General features: G+C 35.2%; 1 protein-coding gene across 1 annotated transcript; it reads right to left on the bottom strand.

Moving 5' to 3' along the window:
- Nucleotides 1-7,408: 7,408 nt before the first annotated feature.
- Nucleotides 7,409-11,381, bottom strand: LOC131046381 (transcription factor SRM1). The gene is made up of 4 exons (XM_057980120.2): nt 11,045-11,381; nt 10,766-10,874; nt 9,946-10,570; nt 7,409-8,210 (listed from the first exon to the last, which is right to left on the bottom strand). Exons 3-4 carry the CDS (start codon nt 10,311-10,313, stop codon nt 7,736-7,738), a joined length of 843 nt encoding a protein of 280 aa, XP_057836103.2. The 5' UTR covers nt 10,314-10,570; nt 10,766-10,874; nt 11,045-11,381; the 3' UTR covers nt 7,409-7,735.
- Nucleotides 11,382-13,607: the final 2,226 nt, after the last annotated feature.

Raw genomic sequence — 13,607 nt, 5'->3', positions numbered from 1 at the left:
AATTAACCAAGAAATGAGAATGCTGTAAATGTAAATGTTTGTAATGTAAACAAGTATTGATACCTCGTTGTAAGAATGTTTGTATTCTTACATGCGAAGGTGTAATGAATGTTGTATGCTATATGTTGTAAGTGATCTCCTCTTCAATGGTTGAATCCTTGTCTTTGAATGCAACACCTAGCCTTGAATGGAGACTTAGAATGCTCAATTGCTTGAAGGAATGCTCGAATGCTTGAATGTTTGAATGTTTGAATATCGCTTCCGTGTCTTGCTCTTGCTTATTTCCTTCCTCCCTTTCTAGGAGAGGAAAAGTAGTTTATATACTTGTCAATTAGGGTTGAGAGACTGATTTTTCTGACCTTAGGCTGACCTAGAAGCATTGTTTTCCGAATTGCAAACTTAAAGACCCGATGCCCAACAAGAGACCGGGCCCAAAATAGGGCCAAGGACCAGGGCACTGGGCGCCATGGTCCTGGGGGACCAGGGCGCTAGGCGCCATGGTCCTGAAGGACCAGGGTGCTGGGCGCCATGGTCCCACCTCCCGGGACAGCAGGGTGCAAGGAAGGATCAGGCCAAGGTGCAGAAATATGCAGTTTTTGATGTCGTAGACAGGTTTCGGGGTCTCCATTCAAGTTCAACATTGCGCTGCCATCGTGAAGACCCAAATGCAGTTGAAATTGCAAGTGTCGCAATTTTAGGATGCTACAGATTCTATAAGTCTAGTGACTGTATCGGGCATTAACAGGTCTATCTTTTGGTGCAATGACAACCGCACTTGTAACAAGTGGTATTAGAGCTTGGTCACAAGTTCAAACCTCTCGCTTGCACTGGGGGGATTGTTGCAAGGTGTTCGCCCTTGTTCTCCTTGTGTTGTGCAGTGCAATGCTCGGGTTTGTGACATGGCTTAACCGCCTCCTGTGGATTCTATAAGTCTAGTGGTTGTATCGGGCATTAACAGGTTGATCTTTTGGTGTAATGACAATCGCACTTGTGACAGAAGAAATAAAAGGCCATAATAGAGAACTTGCAAATTAAAACCTTGTAGCATGTCCTACTACTAACATCTCTAATTTCTCAAGTTGTGGAAAGTATGATCTTTAAAAAAATTAATAATTCAATTCCCAAAACCAAGGAATAAACCCAAAACCATCCTCTGCACTCCTCAAATAAGCCCTTCAAAACTAATATTCATAGCTCAATACTAATTCCCACGAGAAGACCTAGGTAAAACATTCGCTTCTTAAAACTTCTCAAATAATACCTCTATAACTAACATCCATAGATCAAGACTCATTCTCATGAGAAAACAAAGCATGAAACAAGATGAATTTAAAGATAAGGTGCAATAATGAATTGAATGATTCACCATTCAAATGACCAAGAGTGGGGAATGACATTTCTCCTCTAGGATACACCAAGCCACAATGACTCTCTTCAAGAATAATCTCCTCAATATTTCCATGTTGAAATCACATCCAACATAGGCATAAGATCCTATTTTTTTGTTAAGAAGTCATCAAAGGCAACTTTCTCAATACATGATATCTCCTAGCCTCACCCAAATGTGAAATAGGTGTGCATATTTGATCGTCTCATGCTAATTGAAATCCAATGCAAAATTATAATGACTATAATATCTCATGAAATGATTACACAACTCTTCAATTAGATTATCCCAAATCTTCACCAAAGTTCCAAATATTGAGAATTATATTTAAACTTTCCATAATTTCATGATCTAGAAGATCATATATCCCAAATGAAAATATTTCTCCCTAGAAGACATGCATCATGTCACAAGTCTAACATGCAATCAAGAGTTTACCTTGAAATAATAACATACATTCTCTAAACCAAGGACCATTTTCCAAATTGGCAAGTCATAACCACCACCTTAAACAAGTAATTTAATGGTTCTCCATGGTACTAAGATTTTAACATCTCCAAACCACATGAAGATACTATATATTTTCAATAATAATCAATATTTCAAAGAACTCTCATTACATACAAGGAACAAGATCCAAGAGCTACTCGATTACACCAAAAAACACCACAACATATCATACATCATCAAATGATGAAACCAATCACTACCAATTCTCTCACTAAACCTTGATATCAAGCTACACATGACATAATGGTAAACATCTTCTAATTGAAGATTATTTGTGTCCTCCTGACCCTAATAACAACAAAACTCATATTAAACATCAAGAGATTTCAAAGACCAAAGTAAACTAAAACTTTTCAAACTAAGAAGATATGTCACTACCTATAATTAGGAATAAATCCAAAACCACCAACAATGCATGTACATAATAACCATGTCTTGCCAAAGCTTCAAGTATATAAGGAAACTCCATAACACCATGGACACCACCAAATAATGTACTTACATCAAACTCTCATCGAGTCTCACACATCTACACCATATATTCAACAAGTCTAGGTATCATAACACAACGATATTGGGTAAGACCACCTCTCTACCTCATAATGAAATCCAAACCAATGAAATAAGTGACCAAACTAAGCTAATATCTAAAGTAAAATATATATGGATATAAATAATCTACATTTGAGTTATCTTTAAAATTTGTAAATATATACAACCTTCAAAATTACATAAATCATAGATCTCACAATACAATATACAAATTCAACCATATATTAGTAACCATGTCAAATAAGGACAACTAGAGATAAACATGTAATTTTTCCATGGGTCTAACACCAAAATCACCTCTAGATTCAATTTGACTTAAACTCACAAATTATCAATGTTAAAGAAACCAACAAATAACTCAAATAGAATTGTAATTGAACAAATCACATATCGACATCTCCAAACTTGATCTTTTATGAAGTACTCAAAAAATAGTCTTCGTCACCTATAAGAAGTCCAAAATGGATATTATGGGCACAAGATATGATGTATCAAAGTAAATAAAATAAAACAAGTTCCAACTAACATTTTCTACCCAAAACAATAAAATATGAAAAAACCACTAAAATCATAGTGTAGTACTTGAAAAATCTTTCTATTGACTATAAGAATGTGAAAATCTAACTCCTAGGTGCAAGTTATGCTTCTTAGAAAGTATCTCCTCCATTAGGTAAATTAAATTGTAGAATGACAATTGTTGGGTGACTTTACAAAAACATTGATGGTGGGGGCAATGAGCTAGTGAAATAATTGACAATTATGAGGTGGTGTCACTTGATAGGATTGGTCACAGTCAATTAATTGATGAGAGGGTGACTCTAAACAAGGAAAGTGGGTGGCATGGCTTGACAAGCCCAACCCCTATGCACTAGCCCCCACAACCAAGAATTGCTCCCCCATGTCAAATGAGCAATCCACCATGTGATTGTGGGCTCCATGTCCAAGGTGTTCAACCTATCTAGTTCATCAAAACTACTACATACTAATTTTTTTTTGTTCACATTTTTTGTTCCAATCCCACAAAATATTCTACCTATCAACTGCACTACCATGACAACCATATGTATAGTCATACAACCCATATGTTGTATCATTGTGCATAAACTACACACAATATTCTTATCAAAGATTCCTCGAAGAATTTACAAATGGAAAAAGTTTTCTTGACCCTAATCATAGTCATGTTTTATATGGATCCATAAGTTTTGACAACTTCTATACTCAATGATGAGGTACATTTTATCCAAGAGGTTTTTGATAACAATTCACCCTCAAAACCTTCATAAAAAGAGCTTAAATAGAAAACTCATTTGTCAAATCTCCAATGAACGCTAGATTTGTAACAACTCAAGTTTGTAAACTTGCTTATAACATTAAAATTTCTTCAATCTTTTCCTACAAATCCATGGATTTACTATGCACAAAAATATAATCCTTCTAAGAGTTACAACCAAGGAGATCTTCTCCCACAACTTGTACACTATGCTCTACTACCAAATGAAAGGAAATTTGTATCCATTAGAGATCTCCTTGGTTCCTAGTGTTTGGAACACCAATTTTCCCACAAGGAATAGAGAGCTTAAGTTTTACATCAACCTATGGATTAGAGATCTTTTATTTGAGTCAACCCTAAAATTATAAAGCACTAGTCAATTGGTTCCTAATGTTTAGCACACCAATTTTCCACTATTAAATATCGAGTAAGTATCACATTCAATTTATTTAAACCCAAGATTTAATTTAGCAATAAATTTCAATGTCAATGCTTCCATATTATCCTACGACAATTTTATTTTATTGTAGTGATTTAATTAATTATCCTAGGCTAATTTATATAATGAGAAATTATTTTATTTTCAATTATAATGATGTAATATTATATTATAATTTACACTTTTATAATATTTATTATATAAATTAATGTGCAATATTTAATTAATTAATTATTAATATTTAATATATCATAATGAAATCAAATACCAACTTCTAGGATACATTTTAATAATTATTAACATAAGATGGTCAAAGAATAAGAGTTAGGAATGATAAACATGCCAAAACTAATGCTTGTTAAATGAACATATCAGAATATGTGAAACTTTTTTTTTTTTTTTTTTGTTATTGTCATTTCTATAATTGTTGAATTGATCCCACAAGTGTGGATCTAAGAAAGATTTGCAGATATGATCTTTGCAATTTTTTAGATATTTGCTTTCGAGTTGAATTGAAATTTTGAGCTTGACCTTCACATAAATGAATCCTTTTCGTGAAACCCCAGTAAGGATGTCAAGTTAATGACTTTAAGTAAAATCAAGGATAAGAAGTTGTCATGCATTATGTCCTAGAACATTGATATTGCTTGATGCTTCTCTAAGGTTTTGTGACTTGTGCTAGAAAATATTCAATTTATGTGTTCACTAGCTATTTTAAATTAATTAAGGTCTATTCTTAAAATATAACATCCTATTATGCAATTTAATTATTTTGTACTTCAAGTTAGTTCATAATGATCACTTCAATAGAAAATTGACTGACTCAAATTTGAATTTGATTTTAGAAAAAACAAGGATCATTTGTGTTGAGATTAGGTGTCATACACCTTGTTCCCAATATCGAATTATTTATTTATCATATTATTTTATGAGGTGTATATGAAAAAAAATGTCCCTCTTTGACTTGTCCAATATATCATGCATATTCATTGATATGACATCTACATAAAAATTTGCAAAAACATATGTTATATAAGATTTATAAAAACATCTATAACATGATAATATGCTTAAAATAATTTATGATACATATAAAATCATAAATTACAAAGTAAATTAGAATCTTAACATGCTTATAACACAAAAATTATAGATCATAAAACATCTTGCAAATGGAGTTAAACATAAATGACAAAATGGAATAACTTTAGTCCAAATGGGTTCCTAGTCGACTTCCATGATGCTTGGTTGGTACGTAAAAAGCACTTTACCACCTTTATCAAGTACTTAGTTCATTTTCACCATGGAGTGTATCTTGTGGATGCTTTCGTCATCTTTGTATGGGAAACAGCATCTTTTTAAGAAAATCTGCTTTATAGCTCTGCCTTATACAAGCTTTCAATTTTCCAATCACGTAGCACAAAAATGATGCATTTTTCTTTTGTTAAAAGGCCCCCAAAATAAAAGCTGTTTCCAATTTACTGGGAATTGATTTCGGGAAGAGTATCAGTTATCTGTGATCATGTTTGAATTATCTGAATTATCGCTCATTTCTTGTTCACTCAACTCTTCAATTAGTAATTTTAAAGAAATCTTCAAAAAATTAAAAGCTCATTAATAAATTTCACATGTATTAATAGTCGTCCACTTAATCTCCAATAGTAGCATTTTTGGACTATAATTGGCCTATTTGTGAACCTTTATAATGACCATTTTTTGACCTTTGCATGCATAATGGATCCCACCGTATGCGTCGTTACTACCAAAAGCAATTAAACCGCTATAATGACTACTGGTACGCTTCCTCTAAAACTATTTTACTAATAATTTAAAAGAAAATATTGAAATCCCAATAAAGATGGATAACAAATTAGAATTGCCTTTGTCATAGGAAAATGCTATCTTGCTTGGTTACAATTTGTATATTGCATGAGTAGTTGAACTTTTAGTTCAAACCATAATTCTACTGTGAGAAGGATCTATTAGCAATTAGACTATAATTTACTGTCACCCATTTTTAAAATGTTTATACAGTGGCTATCCAGGATTGGCATTGGTTCTAGATTAGGTCTCTTACAGTTTAAAACTTTCCTATATTCTCTCAATATTGAACATGAGACTTTTATTATTAAATTATAATTTACTGTTTACCCATTTTAAGATGTTTATACAGTGGTCATCCAGGATTGACATTGGTTCTAGATAGGTGTCTGCTTTTTTAAAACTTTCTTGTATTCTCTCAATATTGAACATGAGACTTATACTCATTGGTATAGATAATTAATTAAAAGACCAATCTGGATCTTTGGGAGGATGCTTATATTCATTAGTTTGTCTTTATGGAAGGTAAAGTATGACTAATATCAATGGTACTTTAACAAGTCTATTATAAGTATGATATGAAAGAGCTAGAAATTTAATAATTTGAAATATTTCAAGATTTTGTTGTATTTATTTTCTTTTTGTGGTGGAGGATTTTTTATTCAGAAAATCGTTTTAGCTAGTCGAATTCGTCTGGAGCATGATCCCAACCTCATCCCTTATGCTGTTGGAGCTTATTAATAATGAATTTTCTTTATTTTGATGATGGATCATGGAATGTGATTCAAAATGTTGATGTAAACTCATTTTCTCTTCTTATGCTATATACTTTTTTCATTCTGATAATAGATCATAAAATGTGATCCACCCGATTGATATAAAACTTAAGCAGTCAAAGTCAAAAATATTTCTATCTATTACCATGAATTGTGAAAATTTTATGTCATTTCAAAAATCTAATAATATTATCCACAATTTTGACGGCCTAAAGAAAAGCCACAGCTGTTACCTCATCAGACACTTGTCATGAATTTAGATCTCCAGTGAACAAAAGCGTGGTGTATACATCCACTCATTATCTTAGCCAGAGCCTTAGATGCCTTCAGCGAAGGACAGAATTCCACATTAGTCAAAACTACTTGAAATAATTCATCATATTTTACTATCACATTATATTGCTCACTGACAGAAACGTTTTATCTATTTTCTCTGATCTGATTTTAGTGTTTTGTCTAGGTGGCATGGGGTACAGATTAGATCCCTTCCTTTATATAAATATTCATAAGAGAAATAAATGAAAAGCCAATCAACAATCTCTATAGCAGAAATGAAATTTTAGATGAATGGTATTATAGGTTTTCCTACAATGCCACAATCAACATCTTGAATTATCATGATTTACGTTTTACAAGTCTACCTATAGTTTGCAGCTTTCAATATCAACATTCCCTTTAATTGACAGAAGCATCTTATACATAATACCTGTCTTTACTACTCTATTCTGTTTTGGGCCTTCAATCTTTAAATCATATTCCTATCCTGCCCAAATGATCTTTACAGTGTGTGGACCAGTGTACAACATCTGGATTGTAGTTTATAATATCTAGATCCAACCAAAAATATAGATGAAACTATGACAATCCTCTCACATATTCAAAGCTTCAATCAGACTGAGATAGAGAGGAAAAGAGAAGCAAACCAGCCTTACATATCTACATGGTGCTTGAGAATCTTTCCCAATATAGGATACATACTACATAGGGTAGCCTAGATGTGAAAGACTCAGAGAAGATCCAGACATGAGAGGTATAGATGAGAGGGTTTGAAGCCCTCCAAGACTGTATGGGTCTAATCCATAGGAAGGTAGTACTAAAGTGTTGCTGCCTGTTGAGAATCCGATAGAGTTTACCAAAGGCGTTCCTGCCATTGGGCAAGGGTGAGAATTAAGAAACGAAGACTGATTAACTGATTTGGTTATTGAGGAGGTATTGTTTTGCACAGGCATAGCTGAAGGTTGTCTTACTAGAGACAGACTCATTTCTGTACTATTGACGCTGGTAATATCATGTATGCTAGACCTTCTCTTATCTTTGTGCCCTGAATTTCGCCGGATGAAGTATTTCTGTGCATGGCTAGCAACTTGAGTTGGAGTCCTTGAGACAACAAAGTTTCTTGAAATGCTTCTCCAATCACCTTTCCCATATTTATTTAGCCCCATCAGAAACAGCCTGCATTATGTACAAAAAGCAAGATTAGATTTATTGCTTGGTTGCAGTTTATTTAAACTTGATCTAAACAGCTTTGCATTTATTTGAAATCCAAACAGCAGTCTCTTGATTTGGTGGCTATTCAAAGTGACTGAGCAAACAAGCATTAGCAACAAATCTGATTATATTAGCTTCTAGAGAACTGTAAGGACTTGCTGGAATCGCTGTCAAGATTTCGCTGCAAAGAATATATTTTCAGTAATTTTCATGTTAATAAGATACCTAAATAACTAATTTTTTTCTGGCTTTCTATTAACTGCAACAACTCAAGGTGACAGAGACGCTTGTTTTCAGGAAGCTACATAAAGCACTCAAGATCCAGCTTATAGATAATTGTTCCTACATTATGAAAAATTAAATAGTTTGAGCAAGTGGAGATCTCAATTCAGGATGGGATATATTATTTCATCACCCTAAAATTTAGTAAACCCAAATGGTTCAAAGATATCAAAATCATGTAGCAAAACATTCTGCTAAACTTCATAGCTTGTGATAATTAATGCATCGATCCGCTTCTGATATGTTTATATTTTATTCTCTGCACTGCTAGAGTTCATTTGTGCATTATAGTGTATGCAACATAATGAGTTCTACAGCCCCATTAAGGGAGTTTTGATTGCCATGAACATTTACATAATCTCTTGTTCTCTCTTTCCTGGGTTTTTGTCAGCTTGGTTGGGTGAATAGTGAGCAAGAAGGATTGTCGACAAAACAAGGAGAATTACATAGAGCAGAGAACAAATCACTTAGGCATAGATCTCAAATAGACCCTCAAAATGCCACTTTTGGTTCCTCAATTTTGTATATACTTCAAACATTGACATAAATCCTACATATGAGAGAGCTATTGATCAGAGATGAAAGGTGCGGCACCAAAAAATAAGGAGAACGCAATTGGGTTATAAGAGATGATTTAGCTTTTATCTAAGTTCTCTTTGATGGAAAGGCGAAAAGATCAATAGATAAGATCAGTAGTGGTCGGCTATTAAAGATGAGAGAGCATTATGCGAGCATAAGATCCCATTAGTAACTGAAGTAACTATTCCAAAACAGCATAGTCCAGTATGGAGTAGATGTCAAGCCAGCAAACTGCACTACACCATAGGTAAACTTATTCTCAACATATATAACCATAGGTTTGCAATGTTGATATGATCTAGCTTGTTGGTAAGGTGTCTTACTCAATACAACATCCTTGCCCTTGTCCTCAATACCTAAGCTTATTTTTTTAATTCCATGTGATATGGTTACTCTGGGAATTGCACTATCTGATTGGATGCATTATCAATCTTGGCTCACTAATACTTGCCAATGAAAGTCACCTTAATGGGAATTCCTCCCATTGGATCTGTATGCGCCTCCGGAGTCTGCATGCAGTAACCATAAATACACAAGGATAACATGCAGACAGAGGTAGTTGTCAAATTTTAAGCAGAAGAAAGAATGCTCATATGAAGTTCAGAAGACATGGGATGCTAGAACTTCTTATTGAAACAGGCACAAAAGCACACCAAAAAAGTGTACATCTATATTACATTTCAATATAGTCACCTAGAAATGTGGGTAGACTAACTGGTTCTACCCCTAAATCAGCTTTCCTCTAACAAATTAAATCCCTAACGAAACTGCAAAATTCCATAAAATTGATGAATTTTTATGTAAGTTTTTCATTTCCATCTCTAAAAAGCTACGATACCTGTGCTCTTCTTCAGTCCAGGGAACTCCCTTCTTCCTTTCTTGCTCAGAAAAGGACTTGATAACCAATCCTCTCTCTTCACCTGCCTGGAGATCTCCACCAACTTTGCCTAGGTGCTTTGAAGATAGCAATTGATCACCAAATTTGTCCTTATAACAAGGAACCTCTATGTAACCTGCATCAATGCACTGAATATCCTCCACCAGGTCTTCATAATGCTTTCTCACCTCATCTACACTCTTACCAGGCACCATGGCTGCCACCTTGTCCCATCTCTCATGGGTTTCCTCCTCAACCATAGACAATGCATTCTCAAAAAGCTTGTTGTCCTCCAAAGTCCATGTCGATCCCTCGTTGCACATCTTCATATTCCTCCAATATATATGCTGAACAGAATAGCTGCTATTGGGCTACAGCCTTGTTTAACTCTCTATTTTCTCTTACCAAATCTTTGCTAGTACTTGGTCACCAAAGAAAGAAGAAACTCAACTCCTATATGGCAGTTCATTTCTTCTGACAGACCTTTTGTCAGAATTTCTAGGGAAAACAAAGTACCACCTCAGAGCCCAAACAACTTAAGGAATGGCTTTAAGCTTTTCCCAGCTTTTCCCCTCATGGCTACACCCTATAAGAATTTACACAGTTGAAACTGGAAGAGTGTTAACTCTGTATTCCAGTCTATTTCTCTATTTCAAAATGACAAAAAAGACCCTTTAATAATCCCAACCTATTGGATTCCATCACCTCATTCAACTCCTATTTTGCAGTGTATTTCATGAAACACACCCACCCTTTTTAGTTCTTGGATAGCAAACCTCACCCAACTCCTATATGTTGTAGTGCATTGCTGTGACCAACTTCCTCTTAACTCCTAACTTCCTTGTCACCATTCTTTGTTCCTTTTCCTGTTCTTGTCACCACCCTTGTTCCTGTATTAATAGTAAACAGAGAACAACCCAATAACTCATTGAACTATCATACTATACTGTTAACAGATCAAAGTAAAGACAAACCCTTGAATCAATAACCCAATAGTTAACATTACAATGTGCAAAAAGGCTGTACTGTATGGCAAGGGCATTCATTTATGACTAATTACCTGTAAAACCTCTTTTGGTTCACAATTTGGCCGGACCCGTTCATTTAATCCAAATCAACATAACCCAATTCTCCATATTAACAATAGAGATCGATCGTATGACAATCCAATAGTTTCTTTGCTGTTAATATAAGTGCAAGCGAAGCATACAGCTATGTGACAGATAGCACAAAGAAGTTCTTCAAACTGCATAATAAGAAAGATTGCGCCTAAATAGGCAGGAATATATTAACGAAACCATGCTGGTGTCAGAAAATCCATGCTGTGCTTGCGCAGGTGAAAATGGCGGACATCCCTCGTCCGTGATTTTATAAACATTTATGCCGCCCATGAAATATATTCGTGAAATCACAGTGACTTTTTAATTTATACTTGTGTATATTAAAGTTTATTGAGTTTTTATTTTAATGAATTTAGGGTTAGTTTTTAGTTTTTTATTTTTGTTTGTTTATGGAATGGAATTTCCTCATACCGTCAAATTTAGGGTTTCTTGTTTAAGTAGCTTGCTTCTTTATTCATTTAAAAAAATAAATATGGGGGTGGATTAATTTAACTTTCTCTTCTCTATGCTTGTGTTTGAAAAGCAAAAAGTTTTGAATCTTCACCTTGATTTGTATTAGAATTTTTGTCTCAAGAATCTTTACTTGTATTGGAAATTTGTTTCATAAATCTTTAACAAATGTTAGTTTTAGTGTGTGTGTGTTTTTTTTTTGATATGTAATGGGCCGAAGTCAATAAGGTGTACATACCCTAACATGTTTATGTTGGCTCCAAAATGGACCTGTTGTACCAATGACATGCATCAACATACATGTCCGAGACATGCATACCATGCCAACTTGTCGTGGCACTCGAACCCACGGGTATGTGTTGTGGAGTTGCCTGTGGAGTTCATCGAGTTGTCGGTTTCACTCCTCGAGGCCCACGCAAAATTATGTGGACATGTCGAAGGACGGTCGTTGCTGGCTTCTTGGTTACAACGGTTTATTGTGCATAACACACACATTAAAAGCAAGTGAATGAAGAAACCACGTTTGGACGGCATCCTGATGGGAAAAAGAGGGAGTGGGTTCCAAAAATTAGTACGTTCGTTAGAGAAAAGACTAACATGGCACGATTTGATGTACCTAACGTGGGAAAAGTCGCATTGAGGTTAGTTTATCATTTGTCTGATATGGTTTGGATTTTGTGTTTAAAATCACTATGGTTTGCATTTTTAGTTTGAAGCTATTGCGGTTAGTTTATATCGCTTGATATAATACGACTTGGAGTTATACACACATAGGTTGCTTGATATAATACGACTATACATGTCATAGAGGTCGCGTTAGGGTTAAACACATGTTGGCTAGGAGCTATACACACGCGGGTCGCTTGATATATTATGGCTATACACACACAAGTCGCATTAGGGTTAGACATGTCGCGGGACGCGTCTATTCTGGCTCCAAAAAAACTTACAGTGCGACTAACAGGCGATGTTAGTCCCACCTTTTGAACTGTAGATTTTCGATTGGATGGCTGAGATTGCTCTAGGGTTAGAAGTCGCGTTAGATTTTTGATTGATCGCATTAGGGTTAGAAGCCGTGAAAGTAGGTCGTGTTAGTTATAATCGTCGTTTCACGGGTTAGCATGTTGGGCTTAATCCACGAAGTAGCGAAATGATGAAAGTCATAACCGACTGTGTCTATTCATGTGAAACTGTGAAAGCGCTTAAAACTACGTGTTTGTCCCAATGGTGAACATGTGTGTTAGTAATTGTAGATTTTTGATTGATCGTGTTAGGGTTAGAAGCCGCAAAAAACAGGTCGTGTTAGTTATAATCGCCATTTCGCAGGTTAATAGATTGGGCTTAATCCAAGAAGTAACGAAACAATGAAAGTTGCAATCGGCTATGTCTATTCACACGAAACTGCGAAAGTGCTTAAAAATATGTGTTAGTTGCAATCGTTGTCTAGCGGGTGAACAGATGGTTTGACCTGTGAAGTCACAAAATTGTGAAAGCGCATAACAACCCGTGTTAATCGCAATCGTTGTTTCGCGGTGGTAGAGAATGTGTTTAATAGGTCAGGCATGAAACTTTGAAAGAAACTAATGTGTCATGTTAGTCGATATCGTCGTCTCACGGGTCAACATATGGTATAGACCCGTGAAGTCGCGAAATTGCGAAAGTGCCTGACACACCGTGTTAGTCGCAATTGTCGTTTTCATGGTGGTAGAGAATGCATTTAAAAGGTCATGCATGAAAGTCCGAGAGCACCTAACGTGTCGTGTTAGTCAATAATGTCGTCTCGTGGGTCAACAGATGGTATTGACCCGTGGAACTTCGCGAAATTGCGAAAGCGCTTGACACGCCATGTTAGTCGCAATCGTCATTTCACTGTAGTAGAGAGTGCGTTTAAAAGGTCATGCATGAAATTGTGAATGAGGACAACACAATGCATTAGTCACCATCGCCATCTCGCGGGTCAACAGATGTTATTGATCCGTAAAGTAGCGAAATTCCGAAAGCACACACACATTGTGTTAGTCGCAATCACTACTTCACGATAATAGAGAATGT

This window comes from Cryptomeria japonica, chromosome 8 (assembly GCF_030272615.1).
Source record: "Cryptomeria japonica chromosome 8, Sugi_1.0, whole genome shotgun sequence".
Taxonomy (NCBI): domain Eukaryota; kingdom Viridiplantae; phylum Streptophyta; class Pinopsida; order Cupressales; family Cupressaceae; genus Cryptomeria; species Cryptomeria japonica.
The sequence above is the reverse complement of the archived record's forward strand: the minus strand, read 5'-3'. Positions and strand labels throughout refer to the sequence as shown.

Excerpts from the sequence above, each read along its gene's own strand:
- LOC131046381 (XM_057980120.2), bottom strand. The coding sequence starts at position 10,313 with ATGAAGATGTGCAACGAGGGATCGACATGGACTTTGGAGGACAACAAG. Across the intron at positions 8,211-9,945 it reads TGGACTGAAGAAGAGCACAG|GCTGTTTCTGATGGGGCTAA; the intron begins GTATCGTAGCTT and ends TACATAATGCAG.